The 25479-nt window shown below is 44.7% G+C and overlaps 1 protein-coding gene across 1 annotated transcript in view; it reads left to right on the top strand.

Annotated features, from left to right (window-relative positions):
* Positions 1–6417: 6417 nt before the first annotated feature.
* Positions 6418–25479, top strand: part of SCN10A (sodium voltage-gated channel alpha subunit 10) — a gene marked incomplete at its 5' end in the record, with an annotated part of 68670 nt that continues 49608 nt past the window's right edge. Inside the window, 8 exons of the mRNA XM_081159304.1 lie at positions 6418–6541; positions 6584–6747; positions 8135–8253; positions 11191–11271; positions 21386–21514; positions 22091–22182; positions 23726–23935; positions 24332–24395. Of these exons, the coding sequence (XP_081015430.1) occupies positions 6418–6541; positions 6584–6747; positions 8135–8253; positions 11191–11271; positions 21386–21514; positions 22091–22182; positions 23726–23935; positions 24332–24395 (983 nt within the window). The remainder of the gene's footprint in view (positions 6542–6583; positions 6748–8134; positions 8254–11190; positions 11272–21385; positions 21515–22090; positions 22183–23725; positions 23936–24331; positions 24396–25479) is intronic.

Here is a 25479-nt window from a genome sequence, read left to right as displayed (position 1 = left end):
ACTATTTATCTCCAAAGACAGCTCAGTGATATTTTCCTGGTGCTACAGAGAGCTAAGGCTCAATCTCTGACGCCTGGGCAGGATCATGGACAGTGTGGTCTCACTTTCATCACCACAAACAGCTCTTTGCATTTTCCCAGAGGCAAAGCTACTTCAAATCCTCCCTCATGTCCACTGCCCTGATGCTCCAATCAGAAGAATAACAGTTAAAATTTCAGGACAATGGACAGCTCACCTAGACATAGGTTATCCCTGACTATCTAAAATGCTGACTGTCTCAGGGACTTTTCTAAGTCTTGGCTAGTCTGGTCACATCCTCCAAAACAGGGACAATTAATTCCATTAGCATGGAGAGCCCAGCAGTAACACCAGAGCTAAAGCTAGCTTGTTTGCTCATTCCATGAGCTAGAGAGCCTAACCATGCTTTCCTTTCATCTCCGAGAACATTTAGCCAAGTCGGGTGCTTTTACTGTCCTCTTTCCTCCAAACCCTATCCTAGTTGCAGATGAAAATATTTAGCAATGTTCCATAAGTGTCTGATACATACACTTTCAGGATCCCTTGAGTTTATTCCACAAATATTTATGGACCACCTAGTATGTGCCAAACACTGTTCTCATGTTAAGAGTTCAACAGTTAACCAAACAGAAAAAAATTCATAATTTCAGGGAGCAAAAATTCTAGTTGAAGGAGATAGATAGTAAACAAATTTTTAAAATGCTGATATTAGTTGGTTGAAAGAGTTGTGAGGAAAAATGAAGAAAGGTAAAGGGATAGAGAGTGGCCTAGGGATGTTGTTTGGGAAAGGATGGTCAGGGAAGGCGTCTCTAACAAGCTGATACTTGAATGAGCCATTCTGTTATAAGTGGGAAGAGAATACCAGCAGAGATAATAGCAAGTTCAAAAAGTTTGAGGCAAGAGTGTGCTTGGTGTGTCCAAGAAACAACAAGGTGGTCTCTATGGAACTGGGTTCCAGTGAGCAAGAGAGAGAATGATATGAGATGAGCTCAGAGATAAAGCTTATGGAGACATACCTCAAGGCATGTTTTAAAAACTGCTTTTAAAATATGTATAGACGGCAAGGATTTGAGAGAATGCTAGCTCTGAGACATGTTCAGAACCTATACTAATAACAGCCCAGGCAAGAGCTGATGGTGAATTGGACTATGGGGGCAGTAGTGGCTGTGGTGAGCAGCAGACAGCTAGACTTCAGGAGCAGGGTCCTTAGAATTTTCTGAGGGACCCAATGTGAGATTTGAGAGAGAGACATAATGGCTAATTCCAACATTTCAAGACCTGGGGCCCGAACAACTGGAAGGATGAAGTTTTGATTTATTGAAATGACAATGTCCAAAGGAAGAGCACATTGGGAATAAAGAAATTCATAGGCTTTATAGATCTAGCAGACATCCAGGTGAGAGACAATGAGTAAAGAGTCGACTATCAGAATTTAGGATGTAGTGGAAAGGCCTAGGCTGGAGATACAAATTTAAATTTGTGTTTCAAATGGGACTCTAGACTACTCACGCTGTCATTATAACTTCAATCCTTTCTTCCTCTGCAAAGTGTCTGCCTGGAAAGCTGGCCAGAAAATTTGGCTGAGACCCAGAGCTACATTTAAGCTCCCCAATAGCTATGAGTCTATAGCCTATTTACTGCTGTATCCACAGAGCCTAAGATGATGGCTGCATAAGGGAGGAAACTTGACATAGAAAGAGGCATAAAGGAGGACCCCCAAGTTTCCATCTTAGAAAAATGATTATTCAATTTATTGAAATAGGGAACATAGGGGGAGGAGAAGTTGGAGTGGGAGAAGATGGAGTGATCATGGCAGACAATGATTTTGAAGTGTCTGTGGAGCATTCAAGAGGACATGTACAAAGGCGTTGGATTAGTGGGCCTGGAGCTCAAAAGAAGCCTAGATTTAGGATCACCTGCATGAAAATGATAGTTTTGGTTGTGGGACTGAAAGTTTTAACCCTCTAATCACATGCTTAGCTCCACTAGCAACCAGCCCCCATTCCAGGTGAGTCCCAAAAGCCACATTATAAATATAACAAAGGACACATTTATGGCTCTCATTACTTAGAAAATTCCAAGGGTTTTAGGAGCTCTGTGCCAGAAATAGGGGACTGAAGACCAAATATTTCTTACAAATTACAATATCACACCTGCCCTGCCCATTGTAATCTCAGGGAGACCCTCATTTCCACCCTTATTCACATTCACCTCCACCCAGGGGCCCTAAGTCTGCTGGTCCTCCCGGACCATAGGTCATGACAAAAGACCAACCAAAACTATTTCCATCACCAGTGAAGTGACAAATGTGAAACACCTGTTATCTGTTCAATCACTTTAAGTTGATTTCATCTTCTCTTAGAAACTATTTACTCACTAGGGTTCAGAAATCCATGTTTAAGATGCCTCTATGGCCCATCAAGAGGAGACTCAGTGGGTCCACTTGTAGCCCAGAAACCCCCAGGCACAAGGTAAATACCTACAGAACCCTGATCCTCAGAAACAGCCAAATGCCACTCATTGTTCCCATCCCACCACTGTAGGGTCCCTGAAGTTGCTGACCAGCAGTTGCCCTAATTCTGACAACAGAAGGGAGGAGGTCCCAAGGACTGCCCAACCTGAACCTCTGAAGAGTCAGAGTTCCTTGGGATGATCACTGAACAAGAACAACCCACCACTTGGTGCTGGGTCCCCTCTTCCCTAATACACCCAACATTAACTTCTGACCTGTCTCCAGAATCCAGGAAGACTTTCACCAAACTCCAGAGCTGTGGGAGTAGGTCATCAGGTCCTACCCTGATCCTATGACCCTGAGCTGTACTCTTTCTCACATCCCCAGTTACAGAGGCCTCCAGCACCTCTCAAAGGTAGAACACCTCCAGCAGCTTTAGCGATGGGCCTGTAAAAAATGCAGCCTCCTGGGCCTCCCCTCAGACGTAGTGAATGAGAATCTTTGCAAGTGGGGTCCAGGAATCTTGCTCCCTCTGTGACAGTGATTGGCATTTGAAGACTGCGGTAGTGGGGGAGGTGGGAAAGCTACGTTTTCCTTGGAGCGAATGGTTACTGAAGAGAACTGAGAGAACAGGTGCTTGTTGTAAGAGCTTCAGATCTAACTTCTCTACGGCAAGTAGAGAATATGCCCCATAGATGCCTCTCTACCCATCTGTGATGGCAAGCTATCCTGTTTACTTCCAGACTAGTCCTAGGGGTGCTGGCCCCGAGAACACTGTAGTCCACAGAAAACCTGGAGAGTCATTGGAATGCCTTCCAGGCTTTGTGTGAGGACCATGGTCGGCTAGAGTCCCAGAGACCCTACCTGGCTGCATTGGAGACTATGTGTTAGTTCATGGGTTTGCAAACTTACAGGACCAGAGAAAAAAAATTTTTTTAATTCTTACCTGAAGATATGTTTCTTGCTTTTAGAGAGAGAAGAAGAGAGATAGAGAAAAAACATCAATGTGAGTGAGAAACATCGATCTATGTCCCAACCAGGGATCGAACCTGCAACCTAGGTATGTGCCCTGACCAGGAATCAAACCCGCAACCTTTTTGCTGCACAGGATGAACTTAGCCACCTGGCTGGGGCCCAGAGAACAATTTTAAAATCATCACGACCTGTTAAGTCATCAGTAGGTTCTCAGGAGATGTTAGTGCATTTAGATTAAAATAAACAGCAAAAATGGGCTCAGGAATCAATCACCTGAAGAAATAATGAAAATGTTACTCATATGAATTTTTAAAGAAAATTGTTACATTAGAAGAAAAAGCAACCAATTAGAAAAATGAAAGACTTTATTTTATTTAGAACAAAAATTTACAAACATGCTGCCAGCCAGAGCACATCAAGCAGCGGGCACACTCGTGCGCCATGTATGCAGTGAGCTGGGCCTTCTCCTTAGCTGCCTGCCACGTCCAGAAATAACTGTCACTCCTTAAAAGCACTCCATTACAGAATAAAAGGAACAGTGAAACGTGTTAGGGTCTTCCATACTTCCTGACAAATGCATTTCAAGGGGGAAATTTGGCCGGCGCTGCTTATCCCACAGACCACCTACTTGCAGTGCACTGAAATTCTGCAGAAGGCGTTGGGGGAAAGGCAGGATTAGGTAAATCCTCTCTGAAGGCTCTGAGCTGAAACCCCTGTGACTGATCATGCCATGTGAGGGATGGGAGCTGCTGTGAGAGGAATATCTGCAGGCCTGGTCTGGCTCCTGGAGCTGGAACCAGAGAGGGGCCCCACTGCAGAGAAGAAGGCGCTGGCCCTGTAGCTAATCTTCTCCGCCCATCACTGAGTTCAGGATTAGGTCTGCATAATCTTCCTCCAGAGAGTCCCGCAGGCTCTGGGTGATACAGGCTCTTCAGAGGAACAACAGAGAAAGGCCCTCTCTTGCCTGATAGTAAGAGGGCAAAGGGAAGCAAAGAGCCCCGCTGGCTCATCTTGAGAGGGCTGAATGCCCACTGAGTAGGGAGGCTGGCTTGTCAGAAAGAGCTCCTGGGCTGGAGGGAACACACCCGCAAGTACTCAGGTGGCTATTTCGAAGCCGAGGCTGAGCTTGGGAATGGAGCTTGATTGGCTTCTCCCCAGCCAGCAATCCATGAGGTGAACCCCAAGCCCAGGCTAATTCTATGATGCCTAGGCCCAGCGCGCTGCTTCACGGCAGCCTGCCTCCCCACTGCACTGAAACGGGCTGAGAAATAAGGATTCCCAAGAGCACACGGCCCAGGGCTCTGGCAGGCACTAGCCGCACCTTGCCCACACCGCCGGGGCCCAGAGGTCACCTGCAGACACTTTGCCTGGGGCTTTCTCTGGTTGCTGCTGTAAACTTCTCTAGAGTTAGCATCTCTGGAATGATCCTCAGCCAATGAGAGTGGGGCTGGTGGATTAAACCTCCGTGTCCCATCCTTCAGCGAAACCATCCTGAGCCCTGGTTGCCCACAGGGGGAATCTGATTGTAAAAATAGTATCGGCTTTCTTCTTTCTATCTTACGTTTCATTCTTCTCTGAGTTACTTGGAATTAGCTCTCAAATACACTACTTGCACTCAAATGTTTGTCTCGGGGAGGGGCATGGAAAATCACTGGGTAATGGAGAAAGAGAGGCCACTTTGATCAAGGGACCCCAAGTCCAGAGCTCTCTCCTGACTGGAAAGTCTTAGAAGAAAGTCTAGGCCCTTGTACCTACATCACATCGTTACAAATTTCCACCTGGGAGCATAATCTCACTCCTCAGCCCTGTCAACAACCATGTCCTTGCCCTGGCAGAATTATTATGGACACGTGACATCAAGTGAGCCTTAGACAGAATGAGGGGCGATACCCTCCTGGTTGTGATAGGAGGGTAGGAGGGTGTGGATACAGACAAGTAGGAGGTTTCAGGGCATAAAGTTGAGGGGATTCTGCTTTCTTTATGGAGTAGGTAATATGGTCATGGTCTTACTACAAGGAGAAATAGGGGATAGCAGAAAAAATGAACGGTATTTGAAATATCAGACCTGCTGCCCAGGGAAATCATATGATTCCCAAGTAGCATGATGTTCTCCCTCACCCCCCAGCAGCCCAGATTCAGATAAACCTGAGGTAGCCTCAGGTAGATCAGCCAGGTGTGGCATTTAGGATAGGGCCAGGGCGTGGTCCAGATGGTGGGCCGTAAGATCTGATCCGGACATGGAGAGAAGCCTTGGGCCATGGACAAAGGAAAAGTAGCAAGTGTAGAGCTCCAAATGGAGCTCCTGGAGGGGGAGAAACGTGGAAAATGTCAATAAATAGAAGGTTGCGGTCAGAACGTAGGGTGAGTATGGGGGAGTCTTTGATGAATGTGGGAGAGTGCCCATTGCTCAGTGCTCACAGCAACGAGGGGAGGGCGGTATGGCAAAGCTGGTGGTGGTGCTGGGGCGGGGCTGGTGGTTGGTGGTGGTGGTGGTGCTGGTGGTGCTAGTGGTTGGTGGTGGTGGTGCTGGGGCGGGGCTGGTGGTTGGTGGTGGTGGTGGTGGTGCTGGGGCTGGTGCTAGTGGTTGGTGGTGGTGGTGCTGGGGCTGGTGCTAGTGGTTGGTGGTGGTGGTGCTGGGGCTGGTGCTGGTGGTTGTTGTTGGTGGTGGTGGTGCTGCTGGTGGTGCTAGTGGTTGGTGGTGATGGTGCTGGGGCTGGTGCTGGTGGTTGGTGGTAGTGGTGGTGGTGGTGCTGGTGGTGCTGGTGGTTGTTGTTGGTGGTGGTGGTGGTGCTGGTGGTGCTGGTGGTGGTGGTGCTGGTGGTGCTGGTGGTTGTTGTTGGTGGTGGTGGTGCTGGTGGTGCTGGTGGTGGTGCTGGTGGTTGGTGGGGTGGGAGGAAGGCGGCAGTGGGCAGGCTGCCCCGCGGTTATTCCCACCCTCATAAGCGTATAAATTCTCCCTGAAGAATGAGAAGATGGACTTCCCCTTTGGGTCCCCGGAAACTACCAACTTCCGTCGATTCACCCCAGAGTCCCTGGTGGAGATTGAAAAGAGGATCGAAACCAAGCGGGCAGCAAAGAAAGCTGAAGGTAAGCAGAGTGAGCAGAAGCAGAAGCAGAAGCAGAAGCAGAAGCAGAAGCAGAAGCAGGAGCAGAAGCAGGAGCAGAAGGACCAAGAGGAGAAGCCTCGGCCCCAGCTAGACCTGAAAGCCTGCAACCAGCTGCCCAAGTTCTATGGCGAGCTCCCAGCAGAGCTGGTCGGGGAGCCCCTGGAGGACCTGGACCCCTTCTACAGCACACACCGGGTAAGGGCTACGGGCTGGGACAGCCATTCTCAGCTGTGGGAGAGGAAGCCTCTGTCCCCACCCAGCCCAGAGTCCTCCTGCATCTTGGGTGACGTTGTCAGCTAGGCTCAGCCACTGAAAAAGATATCTAACTCACGTCTTCGATGTCCTCTTTGAATTTTTGTGGTATTTATGGTAGAGGCTGATTAAACCCCAGTCCCCCAAAGCAGTGAGAACTATTGTGGAGTTTTCAGAGGAAGTTGGAGGTTCTCTTGGATGAGTCCTGGCCTAGGATCTCCACAGGTGCTGGCTTTGTTTGCAAGTGGGGAGCAGAGATCTTGGGGGGAGTGTAGAGGAGGTAAGGGGAACAGAAATGAGGCCGATTTAAACCAGTGGTCCCCAAAGTATGACCTCGGAACCCTGGGGTTCTCAGAACCCTTTTAATGGGTTCAGCGGGTCAAAACTATTACATAATAATACTTAGATGTCACTTATCTTATTCACTCGCACTCTTGTGAACGTACAATAGTAAACATAGAGGTATTGATGGGAGATGACATCACTAGTCTAACAGCTACTGGAATGTATGCTTGCATGTTCCTGTGTTTTAAAATTTCCTACATTTAAAAAGTTTAATATATATACACACAAATGTGTACACATATATAAATACACATACACACATGGTATAAGCAAAAAGATATAAGCATTATCAAAAGCTCTTTGGGGTCCTAAATAATTTTTGATAGTATAAAAGTACCTTGAAATAAAAAAGTTTAAGAACCACTCATTTGAACAAGAGCTGTTCCACAGCAGCTACCCTGTTTGTATTGTATCTTAGTTGCTCTCTACAGCCCAAAAGATGGCAGGTGCATGTTTGGGAGTTGGGGGGGGGCAGGAATCGGCCATCTCCAATAAGGTTTTAGAGAAAATAAAGGTACTGGAAGGTTCTTCTTCCTCTGATCTGCCAAGAGCCCTCACCCTCCTAGATGCTCAGGGGAGGGTTTCAAAGGGAAGACCTACGAGGTGGAAAACAGACAAAACATCACAGGATCAGGATGGCCCACTAATTAGAAGAGAGATTAAATGCCACCAGAACTCCATCCCCCAGCCCCGGGCATGATGAGCCTCAGCCGCCCCATGGTCGGCTCCAGTCCACTGGGCACCTGTGGCGGGCTCGCCGTGATGCGCAGTCAGGCATGGGGCCTGGGGTCTTGCTGGGAGGTCGGGGATATGGCTATTAGTCCCTGACCCTTCCTAACTCTCTGCTTTTCCATTTGGCTCTCACTGACCCATGGTTCCCAGGCCCTCTTGCTCATGAGCCTGAGATGATGCCACTCATGCTCAAAACATGGTTGTGTGAGGATGCGTGTTTCTCACTGGATGTCCCCCTTCTGTTTCGTTTTAGACATTTATGGTGTTGAACAAAGGGAGGACCATTTCCCGGTTCAGTGCCACGCGGGCCTTGTGGTTATTCAGTCCTTTCAACCCCGTCAGGAGGATGGCCATCAAGGTGTCCGTGCACTCATATCCTTTGCACGGCTCATTCTTCGCATGCTAGCATCGCGCCTTGCCCCCTCTGTCCAGCGCCTTCTTCAGACCTTAGCAATAGAGCCCTCCTCCAATGGAATCCTTTTTTCAATCATTAAATTGAAAAAGGTGTTTGTGGCTTTAATGTCTCAAACACCTGAAAACTGTCCCAAGGCAGCGGAGGTCTTCATGCAACCGAGATGGGATTGGGTTCACCTAGACCAGTACGGACACACCTCTGGATGCACATCTTTATGAGGGGAGCTGTGCTCATATACCAGGCACGTTCCCACCATGTGCGGTCTGCTCGCCCCACAACACAAAGACCAGTAAAGGGGACTCAAGCCTTCTTTGGTCTAATGGAATAGACACGTATAATTGTGTGCCTTGGCCATGCTGGGGAGGGGCTGCTTATTGGGGGCAAAAGAGCAGCACCTCCCAGAGGTGCTGACCACAATGGGCAGAGGGTAGATTGTCTCAGTGGGACCCCATTGGTCATGGGGCACTGCCAGCATCATAAGTTATCCCCAAACTACCAGCAGGTTAAAAACGTCAATAGCCCGAGGTTCATGCCATTGGAGAATGTAATGATTAGAGATACAATGGTCAAATGTCTGTATTATATTAATTGCTTAATTGCTTTAGGTAGCTTCAGAAGCTGGCTTCAGTTTTTGTTTTGGGGCTGCTTGGGGGATTTTGTTTGTTTGTTTGTTTGTTTGTTTTTTCCAAGACCAGCCAAACTAGTACAAAGAAGGGACTTTGGCTTGATTTCCAAGGATCTTCCCTGATGATTGTCCAAGTTGGAAGGTCCTAAAGACAGTTCAGCTCTGGCTTCCAGAAGGTTGATCTGCAAGCACAGCCTTGCTTTAGCTGCCTGGTAGATGGCGGCCAGCCCCTCCTTAGGAGGCTCCAGGGAAAGGAGCTCTCTCCCCACACCCTGGGCAGCTTGCTGGGTTGCTGGACAGCTCCCACTGAGCTGGTAGCCCTGGCAGTCATCTCAACGTGAAACTGCCTCAGGAAGTTGAGTCACAATTTCCCTTCCCATGCTTTATGATTAACCAGTGGGAAGTATATTTTCTTAATTGAATCTTGGATTTCTTGATTCTACAGAGGATTTTCATGATAATAGTAGGCTCTCATTTGCTAAATACCCACTAAGGGTCAACACTCTCATAGGTACAGAAGCCTTGAAGAAGGGATTAACATCCCCATTTTACAGATAATAAAACTGACACCAGAGGCATTAAGTAAATTGTCCAAGGTCACCCCGCTAGTTAAAATGTCCAACCTGCAACCTCCTTGGCACAGTATCAGCAACAGGGAAGCAGGCAGTTAATGAAAATTAATTGGGGTAATTTGTTTTCTCAGTATGCCATCTCTACTTGGGTTTTTTAATATATGTACGATTACATAAAATTACAAATAAAAACAGCAAATACACAAAATCCTCTCCATGCATCCTGGCTGAATTACATTAAGCAAGAAACCACTAATTAGAAATAAAATCCCTTTAAAGAACCAAGTGACCCATGAATAGTCTTTTTATCTTGAGATTTTATGAGTAAATAATCACGTAGAGCATCTCCTTATCAAAATCTGCATTTATGTATTTAAATCTCATGAACTTGGTAGCTCTAGCCGCAAAAGATACTCTTCAGGGTATGGGATTTTCAGTGTCCTATTATTACTAGTTCATCAAAATTATAATTCTAATCAAATTTACTATGTTTTTACAAGTAATATTATACATAATATATCATATTACTTTTAAAAGTTTGTGGAATTGAAGATATAATTTTAAGTTAATCCTTGGGTTAACATCCCCTCACCCCCATCTGAATACATTTCTTACTTTAATTGCAAGTCAACAGGAAAATGTGGTTTTATTAGTAGAATTTCCCTTTTTAAAATAGATATGTTCCTAAGTAACTATAAAACAGGGCACATTAAAGACATTTACAAAAAAAAACCCCAAAACTAAAATGAATTTAAATACTTCTGCTCAAGTTGAAATGATGCAGGAGGAGCGGTTCCCTCTCTCTGTAGACCGACTTCATCTTCAGGCTTGATTTCCCTTCAGGAGGGAATTGTGAAGAACTCAGCTAGTTCTGAGCAAAATGCCCAACGGGAGACACCGATTGCAGGATTCTCCCCACCAACATTTTCCCCATCTATTCCCCCCTCCCTTGCCTCCCAGCTCAGTGTCCCCTTCCACTTCTGAGAGCCCCCTTGCCCAGTGGCTCCTCATGGACCCTCCTCTCTGGCTCTCAGGGCTCTCAGCACAGCCTAATCCTACTTGGCATTTTCACGCCCAGCCAGCTCTTCAGCCCCTGTGCCTGCCTCCGCCATCCCCGGCCGGGGTCCACTCCCCAGAGTGACTGACCTCAGCTAAGCTAGGAAACCCATCGCACTAAACGAATTCCCGCGGAAGCTTGTAGCCCTCCCCTTCTTTCGAACTCTCTAGGAGCACTCTGTTTCTCTTTTAGGAAGGAGGAGACACGGATGGATAAAATTTCGGGCCATCTTGTAGAGTGAAATGAGGTCTGCAGGGCAGAGGGGCATTCTGGAAGGGGGATTCTGTTTCCTTTCGTCTTGCCCAGGGTCCTGTTATCAAAGGATCTGAGCCCACATCTCAGCATCACAGCTGACTAGCTGTGTGACCAGGGAAAAATTACCTAAGCTTTGTCGGCCTGTCTCCTTAGCTCCAAAATGTAGAGAATAATATCCACCTGTAGGGCAACTGTGTTAGAAATAACGTGGACCAGGTCCCCAGCCCACAGTAGGCACTCGGGAAATGTCCCCTGGGTCTTAAGTGACAAGACCGTAGGCCGATCCTGGTTAAGGGTTAGGGATTTCATCATTCAGCGTCCAAGGCGATCGCAGATGCCATCGGGGGGCACGGTGACCCTCGGCGTCTCCTTAACGTGCGCTCAGGTGGTTCAGCACCTTCATCACGCTCACGATCGTGGCCAACTGCGCCTGCATGACCCGCACCGACCTCCCGGAGAAAATCGAGTGAGTGGATTTGCTGCCACCCTGAGCCTTCCCTTTTTGTTCTCTCTCCCTCTACTTGGCAGCGTGTTCTTGCGGGGCTTTTTCTTTTACTTATTCTGCGGGGTCTCATTTGGGTGATGCGGAGGCCTGTCGTTTACCTGCCTCTGTAATGGTCACACATCTCTGTAGATCTGGTTTCACAAGCACACATGATTTTCGGCTTTAAAGCGCTAGGGAGTAGTGGTTCTCAACCTCGGCTGTCCCTGGAATCCCCTGGGGGACCGATGCCAGGGTCTCAGTCCCAGGGGGTCCATTTTCCGTGGTCTGGGCAGATGTGTTGGCCGCCACGTAGACACACACCCCCGGGCCAGGGGCACACACAAATGCACTTTAGGGAAGGCCTACTCTCGGAATAAGGCGCTCAAAGTATGAGTCAGATCTCTATAAAGAAAATTATTAAAAATATTGAGTAATTTTATAGAAAATCCAATAAATAGAGAAGGATATTCCTGGATTCAAAGTCACAATATCGTTAAGACTCCCCAAAATGTCCAATAAATTTAATGCGATCCCAATCAGAATTCCGACTGGCTTTTTTTGGTATTACTTGACAAATTGATTCTAAAATTGATATGAAAATGAAAGAGATTATAGTCAAGACACTTTTGAGGAAGAAAAACAAGGTGGGAGAAGGGAACTTGCTCTCCGGGATATCAAGATTTGCTACAAAGCTCTACTAATTGATGCAACGTGTCACAGTGTAGGGTCAGACCAGTGGGACAGAAAAGTTGGCCCGAGAACAGACCCTATCAGTAAAAGAAATGAAAATAATTATTTAAATACCTAGCATAAAGCTAGAAAAAGAACAAGTCACTAAATAAGAGGAAAACAGAAAGAAGAAATTAATAATTTAAAAGAAAAATGAATTAATTAGAAAATAGACAAACAGTAGAACTACTAAACCCAAAAGCTACTATAAAAAATATGCCCAAACCTTTATACTGAAAAATGACAAAACATTATTGAGGAAAAATTTAAAGTAAGTTTAAGGATATCTCATGTTAGTGCTGCCCAAATGACTTTACAGATTCCATGAAATCCCAATAAAAATCCTAACAGCAGATATTTTGTAGATATTGACCAAATAAATTTTACTTGCACGGATGAACCAAAATTTATTTACCTGTTATCCTATTGATCGGCATTTATGTTGATTCTAGTCAGCATAATCTTCACATTCTGCCATCACAATCCTTTGGGGAATATCCCAACACACATATCTTTGTACACATAATGTGAGTAACTGTGAGGGATGAATTCCTAGAGGTGGAAATGCTGGGTAAAAGGGACACACAATTTTAATTTTTGAGACGTTGCCAAATTGTTTTCCAAAGCTGCACCTCTTTCCATTCACACTAAATATTAAATCCATTCTTTGTCAGATTTTTGCATTAACTAAATTATTGACATAGTTTCCTTTATAAACACACTCCGAAAAAATGTAAAAGATAAAAATCTGCCTCTCTGGTCCTAGTTCTAGAAACTGATGTGATGGCTATTGAATGATGTTCAGCATCCTCAGCCTCACGAAAATGATCAGACTCCAGATTTTTTTTTAAAATGCCAACTGATAACAGCCCTTGGTGGTTCACTGTGTTGCTGAGAGCCCAAGATCATGCTGTGTATTTTTTAGTAGAAATTAAATCGTAGCCAGTGAGGAATCAGAAGCTGATCCTGTCCCCATGATTTGATACAGTGTTTTGGACACGAGTGGTTCCCATCCCTTATCTCTCTCCCCTGACATTATACCTCCCCGAAATGTTAGCTCGGCACTGTTGCCTGCTGATAAGGGCCGCTCCCTGCCCTCCTCCTGCCTGCCTATCTGTCTGCTTGTGGGAAGATTTTATATATTTATACTATATAATAAATGCATATATATTCTTTTTTTAAAAAATATGTTTGTTTTTTTTATTTCAGAAAGATGAAGGGAGAGAGAGAAACATCAGTGATGAGAGAGAGTCATTGATCGGCTGCCTCCTGCACGCCCCCTAATGGGGATCGAGCCCGCAACCCGGGCATGTGCCCTGACCTGGAATCAAACACCACCTCCTGGTTCATAGGTGGACGCTCAACCACTGAGCCACACCAGCCAGGCTATATATTCTATTTTTTAATCCCTGATGCTCAGAAAGGAACTAGAGATTTACTGGGGCTAAAGTGGGGAAGAATATATCATATTGGGCCTGATGAGGAAATGAAAAGTACAGGGGGTGCAGAAAGTATTAATAGTGACTGGAACAGAACTTTCCAGCCATGCCCACCCCTGAGCTCACAGAGAGTCATTGAAGGGGCCCTAGGACACTCATCACTAACCATACTGAGAATCTGGAGGAACTTCTCACAAAATACAGCAATCCGGTTGCAGGGAAAAGCACACTGGAAGGAAGGTTTTCTCACCTGGAAAAGGGCAGAGGAAATGAAGCTGAAGCTATAGCAAGTGGGAATGGGTGCCAGGCACTGCATGCATAAAGTAGGGTTTTGTGTCTTTACAAATTTATATGAGTGAGGCTATATTGTATGCATGCTTTAGCGGATGCTTCTTAAAAATCAATATGGTGTTTTTCTAAATGGCTACCTGTAGACTTATTTCATCCGTTTTTTACTGCTGTGTAATATTCTATAAAGATCTTCTCCTGTATTTTCTTCTAAAACCATAATACAGGGTGTGGCAAAAGTAGGTTTACAGTTATTCTTATAGAAAACAATGCAATAATTAATAATACAAGAATAAACCCTGTGTTTCGAGTACTCACCAGTGAAAATCTACTTTTGCCCCACCCTGTATTTCTTTCTCTATTTAGATAGTTCATTCTCTTAGACTTGTGTGTGTGTGTATGTACGTGCATGAAATAGGCTCTATATTTTTCCATATGGATTACCCCAAAACCACTCTTAATAGGTCCTCATTTCCCAAGTGATTCCTCCTACCACCTCAGTCATGCGCCACATTCCCATGCATACTCAAGCCTGTTGCTCCCCGTAATTCATTTGTCACTCCCCACGTCAGCACCTCACCCATCTGAATGCTTCAGGATCTGATCTGACTGGGTTGACAATGGTCCTGCTTCCTGTTGTCTCTTGAAAATTATCTTGGTTCTTCATGTTTCTTTACTATCAATTTAAGGGTCATATTTTCAAGCTCTTTTCTTACAACTTCACTGAAACTTTGTAAATGCATTGAATTTACTTATTTCCACAGGAAAATGACCACATTTATAATATCAAGCCTTCCCACACATCAGCATGGTGTATATGCCAATTCTTTTATATTCTTCCATAGCACTTTATAATGATTTATATGAAGTTCTTACATATCTTATCTTACATGATCATTTTGGTTGTCCTTTTGAGTATTTGTTTTTATTGCTAAAAATATATTCGTGTTTTTAACTTCTATATCTTGGTTTTGCATCCAGCAACCTCTCTGAACTCTTTAACAAGTTGCAACAGTTCTCTGTAGATGCTCTTGGGTTTTCTGTTTAAAAGAGTTAAATCATCTGTAAATGATGATAAACGTGTTTCTTCCTTTATGGCTCTTGTGCTACTTATTCACTTTCCCTGTCTTGTTGAACTGGCCGGGACCTTCGACACAGTACTGAGGCTCTCACAGTGAGTTTTATCTTTCTCTTGTTTTAATAGAGTATACTTCTAATATTTCACTATTATCATAATGACTATGGGATTCTCATGATTACCCTTTATCAAGTTATGAAAATTTTTTTCCACTTCTGGTGGTGTTTAGAGTTTCATAATGAATGAGTGTTGTTTTTTTAATCAACATTTCTGTATTTATTAAGATCACCACATAGTCTTTCATCTGTTAATAGAGTAGTTTACATTAATAAATTTGCTAATCTTTTTTTTTTTCATGATTCTAACTTGATCATTGCTGGATTCAGTGTGCCAATATTTCAGCTGATCCATCTGGGTAAATGAGGCTGACATACTCTTCTGTCATAAACTGTCCCTTTGGGTTGCTTTTCCATCTCGCTGCCTCACTGTCTTCCTTCTGTATCCGTCCTGGGAACTCAAATTCTTCTCATTCCGCTTCGCAGAGCAGCTCGGCTCTCTCCACCCCCTATGGGTTTCTCAGTGAGTGACCTAAGGATCTCTCTTGGCGGCAAGAAGTCCCTCAGTACCTTCTAAATCATTTTGCAGATTGGGAAGAAAAAGCTATGGCATCATTTATACATAGATAATTTTAAAAATCTGAAATGTAAGATTAATCATAATTTTTATAAAATGTCTCACTTTTTGTGTTCTTAAAAACAGTGTATTCAAGGACTGACTTAGTTCATACTGGTTAACGTGGTGCAGTTTATCTTAAATGATGTATTTTATTGTCATCTGACAGTTATGGTTTACGTTTGTTGAACTGCATTTGTCACTGTTGCTGTTACATTACATAATATCACAATTTAAAACATGAGTCAGCATTTTAGAAGTGGTTTGCAGAGATATGACAATAGCGATGGAAGTAGAAAAATAAATCCTACAATATGAAATAAGGTCACAAATTAAGTAATAAATGGGCTCTGTCATAAATATAAAGCTTGAACCTGTATGTCTTATGAACAAGTGGACAATGGATGTGGATAATCTCACAGAGGCAGATAAAAAATAAATAAGAAAACAGAAAGCATGACAATGAAAAATGAGAATCCAACTGTATTGAATTAATGACCCTTTTGTCCTAGCACTCAGTTTCTTAGCCCTTAACCCTTTTATCAAATAATAATATGAAGCTACCAAAACTTCTACATTATTTTCCAATAAAGCTTATCAACCTCACTTTTAAACCAATCGACTTTCTTTAGCACAAACAAAAACTAAGGCTTTCCTGCATGAAATTGCCAAACTTTAATGTTAACGTTTGAAAAGACATGAAAACTATAGTCATCATTCACCCTTATAGCAAATACAAGTGCAATTATATTCTTGCTGGTGAAATATGAACCCAGCTTCAACATCAATAGCAAATACTGTAGTTGGAAAGAAAGCAGGAAATGACTGGTAGAATTCCTTCACCATAACTATTGGATTTCTTCTAATGTGATTGGCATTTAAAATGAATGATTACTGTGTATGTCAACAACCAGACATTTCACTTTATAGTTTAATAAAACTATGAGTAAATCAAATGTCAGTAGATATTCACCATATATACAAGAAAGTGGTGCTTGATGACATTTTTCCTATTTATCACAAGGGGAATTTCAAAAGAGATTTCGGGTTTAATTAATGATTAGCTTGCAAACTATGAAATAGAGTTGAAAAGGTATGTTGTACGTGAATGTTCATAGCAGCATTACTTTCAATAGCCAAAGGTGGAAACAAGGCAAATGTCCATCAACAGATGAATGAATAAACAGAATGTGGTATGTCCATACACAGTGGACTATTACTCAGCCTTGAAAATGAATGAGATTCTGGTACATGCTAAAGTATGGATGAACCTTTAAAAAATACTGAGTAGCCCTGGCTGGTGTGACTCAGTTGGTTGAGTGTTGTCCCATGCACCAAAAGGTCGCTGGTTCAATTCCAGGTCAGGGCACATGCATGGGCTGTGGGCTCGATCCCCAGGAGGGAGCGTGCAGGAGGCAGCCAATGTTTCTCACATTGATGTTTCTCTCTCTCTCTCTCTCTCTCTCTCTCTCTCTGTCTCTCTCTCCCTCCCTTCCATTCTCTCTCTCAAATCAATATAAACATATTTTTAAAAAATACTAAGTAAAATAAGCCAGACCCCCCCCCCCAAAAAAAATTATATGATTTCACTTATATGAGGTACCTAGAATAGACAAATTTATGGAGAGAGAAATTAGAACACAGGTTGCCAGGGAGTAGGGGAGGGAGGAATGGGGAGTTGTTGTTTCGCGAGTAGAGAGTTTCCGTTTAGGAGAGGTGAAAAAGCTCTAGAGATGAATAGTGGTGATGGTTGCACCATATCGTGGATGGACTTAATGTCACTGAATTGTATACTTTAAAATGGTCAAAGTAGTCAATTTTATGTTATGTATATTTTACCACAGTTGGAAAAAAAAGGGTGCATGAATTGGTATTGAAGAATCTCCAGCCACAATGGCAGCAAGGAAAGACGTCGCTATACCAATGAAAGGTGCTGCTTCCAAATCAGCCCATGCTTTATTCACGGAAAGCAGTGGGGGGGTCCATAGCATGCCTCTGGAAAAGAAAGGGTTTGCAGTGCTTTAAAATAAGGAATGAAATCCTTTAAAATTACCATTTCTGTGAATAAGCGTGCTGTGTCTCAGGAATACATTTAGGATTTTGAATAGTATGGATCTTTGACTTCAGGGCCAAAATATCAGGATTTCTAAATGATTCGACATCAGAATTTCTTAAAACTGAACAGTGGTTGAGAGTCAGCAAATGGCTCCATGGCTGAGAGTTTGACCTTTTCCCAATACCCGATGATTTTCTTCATTCATCAGAAAACAAACACACACTCAGGCTATGTCTTTTGCATATTACAAATCACATCCAAATGCTGCAACTGAACATGGAGAAATATCTTAGGAGCCGAATGCCAGCAGAGAGAGAGGATGTGAGACTGTCCGCCGCTGTCTTCCAAGTTCAGACCTCTAACCCTGCAGCTCTCAGGGGTGCTGAGCTGGGGCACGTGTCCACTGATGAAACCCTGAGAGTTTCTTTAGAGGAAACTCTCTGCATAATTTCTGGGTTTGCATTTGATCTGAAAAGCCAGAACAATCCGTCAAAGCTTCCCAACAACCTATAATTGTGAGTTAAGATTTTTCTAATTTAGAAAACACAAAGTGGGGGGCGGGGGGACCAACAAGATACGGAAGCTGACAGCTCATGCAGCCGTCCAGCCAGAGATTTCTGCGTGAACGGTTTCAAACACTATTTCTCCTCTCACAGATAGGAAGCATCATTACTGCTATTCATGTTTTAATTTGATTTTTACTTTTATTTAAGATCTACAAGTCTGTGGTTTAAAAGTCACAGTTCTTTAAAGACTAACAAAAACAGCAATTTCTTTTTTCTCAGTTTCTCACTTCTAATTCCATATTTCCAAAGGCAAATAATCTCAGCTTTTTTACCTTTTTCTTCTTTTACCCCCCTGTCTCTAATAATCCACTCATACTACTTTTTTGTTTTTTTCATTTTAAATATTATCTATTGGCTTTCTGTTATGGGAAAGAAATAATTGGGTCCACATACACAGACTCATTTCCTCTCCCACTCATCTTCCCATTAGTTACATCATAAATTTTAGTGAGATAATCAGACAATATGTACATTGTCTGACTGCACATATGATTCTATGTTGCTAAGCAAACTCTGTTCACAGCTGAGTCATGGAGTGTATTTTGATTACATTTTCTTTTTGCTTTCTCTGGAGTTAATAAGGATTGTATGTCTTCATTTGTTTACCAATTTGTCAGTAATTTGTTCCCAAACTCTTCTTCAGAGGTTTAATTATTGCTTCAATTTATTCAAATGCATCAGGTTATCCACCAGTTTCACATTTGCTTGGGGAAATCACTCTTGGAGTCCTCCATCTCCTGCCTCAATCTGGCCTAGATGTTCTCTAGGCCTGATGCACACCTCTTTTCCAGAGATTTATTTTCCCTTCATCTTCTTTTGGATACCATTTGTCCCTCCCTTACATCCCTTATCTTCCTCTTCTTTGGTTACTTCCTTGTTTTGGTGGAGCACATCCTCTAGTAACCTTCTTAGAAGGATTGACAGGAAGTAAATTTTCTGAGACTTTGCATATCTGTAATTGTCTTAACAGTTTAGGTGGAGAAGAAACCCTAGGTTAGAAATTCTCAAAAATTTGAAGGCATTGTTCCATTGTCTTATAACCCTCACAGCTGCTTTTGAGAAATCTGGTGATATTTTGATTCTCAGTCCTTTGTATGTGACCTGTGATTATCACTCCTTCAAAAAGAGTTAAGCTCTTCTCTTGTGCACAATGCTATGAAATCGTGTGATGTTATGCCTTGATATGAGCCTTTTCATTCATTTTCTTCAATACTTATGAGTGTTTATAACTGAATAATTAGATCCTTTTGTTTGGGGAAATTTTCTTGAATTATTTATTTGGTAATATTTCCTGTCTCTTTCTAGATCTCCTATTACTCAGACATTGTAACTCTTGGGCTGACTCTCTAATTTTTATACTTTTTATCACCTCTTACCCATTTCTTTTTGTTCTACTTCCTGTGAGATTTCCTCAATTTTATCTCTAGCCCCCTATTAATATTTTACTTTTCCTGTTGTATTTTATTTTTATTTTCAAAAGTTCTATTTCTTCTTTGAATATTCCTGTTTATTTATAGTTTTCTGTTCTTTTTTTATGTACCCAGTTTCTTCTCATCTCTTAACTCTCTAAAAATATTAACGACAGGGTTGGTTTTTTCCTAAATTTTTTCCTGCTCCCTGCATTGTCTCTTTTGCTTTTCTCTTTTTTCTCCTGTTTGGTTTCTTTAGTCTTCGGTGTTAGAAGCATCTTTAAAATCCCTGATGCTTGTTGGCTGGCTGTCCATATTAGAAGTGCAGTATCTTGGGCTATTAACCTTACGGAGGCTCCTAGGGACTTACTGAGGGGAAGAAGCAGGTGGGTGGGAGGGTTGTCTGCCTATTAGCGTGTAAGCTTTCCCTGTCTCCTGTTTCAGTGTGCAGCTCTCTCCCTCGGGTTCACCTCTTGAGAGGCTGAACATCCAATCCATTTCCAGAGCAGAGGAGGCAGCTCCTCACTGAACGAGTGGTGTGGAGTGGGATCTCAAAAGCCCAGCTGCTTCTCGTCAAGACTTTCAAACTGTTTCGACCCCACTTGCCACCCTCACCCCAGCCCCACTGTCAGAGGCATTTAGCATCTCTACATCCTAGGTGGTTCTGCAGTGTGGGTTGGCTCGCTTCTGGGAGCTCCACGCTCCTAGCTAAGGTTTCGGCTTTCTTGGGTCTGCTCTGTCAGTTACCTGCATCCATCTTCACTCTCCTCTCCAAAATGATGTTGTTTTTTCTACTATCTTTGTCCTAGTGGGTTTATGCTTTTAAAAAATCCTTTTACTGTCATTTAAGATGAAGTTCAGAAAAGATAGAGGTAAATACATAAGTTCAAACTGCCATATTTAATCAACAGTCTTCCCATTTTTAATACCAGTGTTTACATTTGTAATTTTATAACTTAAAAATTTAATGTATCCAAAATTGTGTGATTTATGTGTGCATCTGGACCCCTTTGGCCAGTGGCTCTAAAAGGGTGGTTCCCCAGGCTCGCAGCATTAGCATCAGCTTGGAACTTGTTAAAAAGACAAATTCTTGGGCCCTACCCCAGACTTACTGAGTTAGAAACGCTGGGGGGTGGGGACGAGCCCAGAAATCCACATTTGAACAAGCCCTCCGAGTGCTTGCTAGAGTTTGAGAACCACTACTGTAGGCGATGGAGGGGTTCTGAACATTTGAGAAACACTCCCCTCCTCTAAGCCTCAGCTCCACATCCATCCCTTCAAATCCAGCCCAGCAGAATAAAAGAGCAGGTTTGAGATGACATCTTCTAACAGGATCCTTCCTCCCGAGATAAGGTTTGTGGACTTAGGTGATTTCCCTCCAAGACACCTAGCTGTTTCCTGCCTTAAACGGCTCAGACTGGGATCCCTGAGACCGTGCAAGATATGAGAAGAAAAGACAGTCAGAGTAGAGAAGTTTCGGGAGGAGAAATGTCTCAGGGCCTCGTCCAATTCCACATCTACGGCCGTGCACAGGTTGGAAGAGGAGCCTCTAGCTTCCCTCAGGGTCGGGAGCCTCTGGGAACCTCCCGGAACAGGGGGACCCTTGTTCTGAACTTTGGGGTGGTCCTTCACCGGCCGTTGCCATCCGCCCACCATCAGCAGCAAGTGCTGCCCCAGTGTCAACCACGCACATCCCTCCCGCCCCCACTCCTGAGTTGCTCCGTCTGCGTCTTGTCTTCCTCCTGTCCCACCTTGGGGATGACGCTCTTTGCAAGGTTCCTTTGGAAGGGTTCCCGCAGCTCTCCCTCTGAGCTCTCCCCAGGGCGCCGTTAAGGCTCCTTTCCCGCCCTCCCTCCCAGGCACGTCTTCACCGGCATTTACACCTTCGAAGCCTTGATAAAGATACTGGCAAGAGGATTTTGCCTAAATGAGTTCACTTACCTGCGAGACCCTTGGAACTGGCTGGATTTTAGCGTCATCACCCTGGCGTGAGTATTTCTCCATGCAGATTGGTTTGGGTTTGGGTCCGGGGGGGGGGGGCTGTGGGGGTCCCCAGGGTCACACTCTGGGGCGTTTCCTTATCTCCATCCGGCTTCCTCGTTTGAAGCTGCATGGTCTGGGGTTTTGCTGCTACAGATTGTGACCTTCCGAGTCACTTTCCAGGGTTAGTCCCATATCCTCAGGGGGAAGTCAGAGACCTCCAATCTGAGCCGGTAACTGGCCTGACGAGGTAGATCCGACAGGGCTCAGCCTTGCACCTGCCTGACATGAAGGCCTTTCCCTGAGCAACCAGCGTCTGCAGAGACTGGCTGGCCAAGCCCACATGCTCGATTCCCCATCCATACATGCAGCACAAGGGACCCCAGCCCCTGTGCGTCTTCTCAAAGGTATTGTGACCATTCGATCAGCGTTAGTGTCAGTCTAGAGGTGGCAGTGCTGTTAGATCCTCTGTCTATTCTGGGTCCTTCCTAGGCTCACGTCACCCCCAGTCCTCCTTATCTATGCTGCATGCGTTCCCCTGGCCCTCTCCTGGCAGGGACGCTGACTGACTTCTGGTCCTACAGGTACGTCAGCATAATGACAGATCTCCGGGGGATCTCAGGCCTGCGCACGTTCAGAGTTCTCAGAGCTTTGAAAACAGTCTCTGTGATCCCAGGTGAGCTGCTCTAACCAGCACATTTACTCCTAGAGCATGTGCCGGTGCCCGCAGCCTAGTGTCCTCCTTTGAGTTTCACAAGAGCCTTATAAAGTTCCAGGGCATGGACTCTTTTCCCCACTTACGAGAAAAAGAAACTGAGACTCAGAGAGCAGAAGGCACAATCGCAAGTCCTCATCACTAGGAAGAGGCCAGGTGTGAACTGGAAACCTAGTATCTCGATTCCTCGTGCAGTGCTCTGTCCACCGCACCTCGTGGTCTCACCATCGATACATGACAAGAAGGTCAAGTCCTCATTTTACGTTCTTGTGGAGGTCAGGCAAATCTCCACCTAGTCAGGTTCTCATTTATCCCTTCAACCAAAGTTGTAAACTGGGAAATAGGAAGGAAGAGAGAAGGCAGCCCAGGGCTCCGGTGAGTGTCTTCGCCATTCCCATGGATCTGAAAGCTGGAGCCTCAGCCCCATCTTTAGACACACATAGAAAAGAATTAGGTAACCCTCGATTACAGAGAATTTGGAAATGAAAGTAGTTCGCCAGAGCTCACCTCATTGGGCCTCCAAGATCTCTGTTGTCAGCTGTGGCCCAGAAGGGTCTTCCTGGTCTTCCCCATGTCCCCACACTCCACCCCACTCCATTCCCACCCCCAGGCTCTGGTTAGGGCTGCTCCTCTGTGTGCCCACCTGTCGATAATGCTGTGGAGTTCCCCCTCAATTGTCACACAACTCCACCACATGCCAGCTCCCAGCCCAGGGACAGACGCAGGTAGTGTGGCGCTCAATGGGTTATTCGTTGACCAAAATGACAAGGCAAGGATCGATCCCAGACTGCTTCCCTGCTCAGAGGCCTTTCTGCTACCCTTGAAGCTGCTCTCCCAAAGAAGGTGATTTTATTTGCAGTGCAGCAAATCATCCTTCCTTAAATGAGCAGGGGCCTCACCATGGCTGCCAGCTGTGCTTGGCTCTGACATAGCCCCTCTCAGGTTCTCTGTTCCCAGTATCTCTCATGGTCTTACTCCATTGCTATGCTCATGTTTCTGTGTTTTTGTGTTTATGTCTCTCTTTCTGTCTCATTCTATCTCCCTTGCATCTCTCTCTCTCTCTCTCTCTCTCTCTCTTTCTCTCTCTCTCTCTCACACACACACACACACACACAGACACACACACTGAGGTTCATGTGTCCCCAACCTCAAGCTTCTCCCAGGACTGAGGTGAGTGCAGAAAGACAGATGCCAAATGACTGGAATGAAGTTAGTAACCACATGATTATCACAATGCCTGGAACATAGCAGGCACTTGACAGTTCTTTTTAAAGTTGAATTGCTATAATCAGGAATATATTAGCCTTAAGATGACAAGAAATGCACTGCCTGGGTCTTAGCTGCCTCATCTTTACAATGGGGCAATAATCTTTACTAGGTTTGTATGAGGAACTAGGCTTACAATTGCCCTGGAGCGTGTCAAATGCCTCACTCCCTTACGTACGCATGTGTGCTGTGCGTGGTACCTTATCCATGTAGGAGTATTACTGTCATCTTCCCACAGGGCTGAAGGTCATCGTGGGTGCCCTGATCCACTCAGTGAAGAAGCTGGCTGATGTGACCATCCTCACCGTCTTCTGTCTGAGTGTCTTTGCCCTGGTGGGCCTGCAGCTTTTCAAGGGCAACCTCAAGAACAAATGTGTCAAGAATTGCACAGCTCTCAACGAGACAGCCAATTACTCCTCTTACGAAAGACGCGAATGGAATTTCTGCCGTAGGGACGAAGGTCTGGTTGGCAAGGGGCGGGAAGCCCCTGCATACCTATATAGACGTATATTTTGATTCCCCTTTCCTTCTCAAATGCTTTTTCTGAATTGCATTTTACTTTTGGATTTCCCATTTCTGTTACCAAATGTCCCTTTCACAAAGAAATGAGCTATAAACCCAGGGGCGATTCAGTCTGCCTCCGCTGTGAGAGACTTGGAGCTAAAGTCACTGCTCAACTTTTTCTTTTCCCAGTGTCCCACATGTCCTCTGAGTGCACATAGCCGAGGAAACTCACCTCACTGGGGCAGAACACTTACAAGGTGCTGCCCTCACCACCCAAGGCTTGAGTCGTAGGGTTCAGGACCATATGTGCAAAGCTTCCATTTCTTCCTTTCTTTTGCAGACTTCTACGTCGATAAGCCAGGCACTTCTGATCGCTTATTGTGTGGCAATGGATCTGATTCAGGGTGAGTGTCCAACCCATGATATAGCTCCAATGCCTAGCAGTCCTTTTTTCCTTCTTATCTTCAGCATTTTCTGGGCAGAGACTGGGTTGCAGGTTCTGAAGAAAATGTAGAAATGAATAATAAGTTATGGCTTTTGTCATCCCAGGCCTATGGGGGGAGGGTATATGGGTTAGCTTCTGCTGTGTAACAAACAACCCCAAGATTTGTTGCTTAAAACACCAGCCATTTATTTAGCTCATGATTCTACACATCAGCATGTTGGGCTGAGATCAGTGTGGTGTTCTTCCAGCACCGACTGGCTTCATTCATGCATCTTCAGAGGCAGATTAGCCAGAGGCTGGTTGATCTAGGATGGCCTCCTGGGGTGGTTGGTCTGTGCTCCATGTGGTCTCTCATCCTCCAGCAGGCTAGCCTGAGCTTGTTCTCATGGCAGAGTCAGGGTTCCAAGACAAAGTGTAAATAGTTTCTTGAGGCTTAGAACTGACACAATGTAATTCTCCTGCATTCTATTGCCCAAACCATCACAGGTCAGTCCAGATCCAAGGGAAGACAGATCTCCTCCTGGGGAGGTCCTGGACAGGTAGTGAAGGAGGGGACAGGGCTGGGATGGTGAGCTGGCTGATGGCCAGCTCAGGACAATGGGCATGTCATGAACACCAAACCTGGGTCCTATGCTAGGCTTCAGAGAAGCAGAACCCTGAGCAAAGGCCCACACTGACCAGTGGCCCTATAGCAGGAAAGCCTGGGGTGCAAGGTGGAAAACACATGCTAGGAAATGCTTGATTATTTCCAGCATCTTTCTCATACATTATTCTGGTCTATTCTTCTGGTAGCTTCAAGTTAAAAGCAGCAGGAATTTTAACTTGCATTTTATATATCATAGTTACTATGCGGAAGGTACCATGCAAGAGGCTTCATATTGTGCTGTGATATAATTCTCAGAGCAGTTAGCTGTTGATGTGTAGCAGCTACGGTGGGGTGCTATGAAAGGCATAGAAATGAGGCTGCCCTCGGAGTTCACTAGCAAACCCTACAGGTGATGGGTTGACTAGCTCCTTGGGAGAACAAACTAAGAGGCTATCTA

This window comes from Miniopterus schreibersii (genome assembly GCF_964146895.1).
Source record: "Miniopterus schreibersii genome assembly, chromosome: 15".
Lineage (NCBI taxonomy): Eukaryota > Metazoa > Chordata > Mammalia > Chiroptera > Miniopteridae > Miniopterus > Miniopterus schreibersii.
The sequence above is the reverse complement of the archived record's forward strand: the minus strand, read 5'-3'. Positions and strand labels throughout refer to the sequence as shown.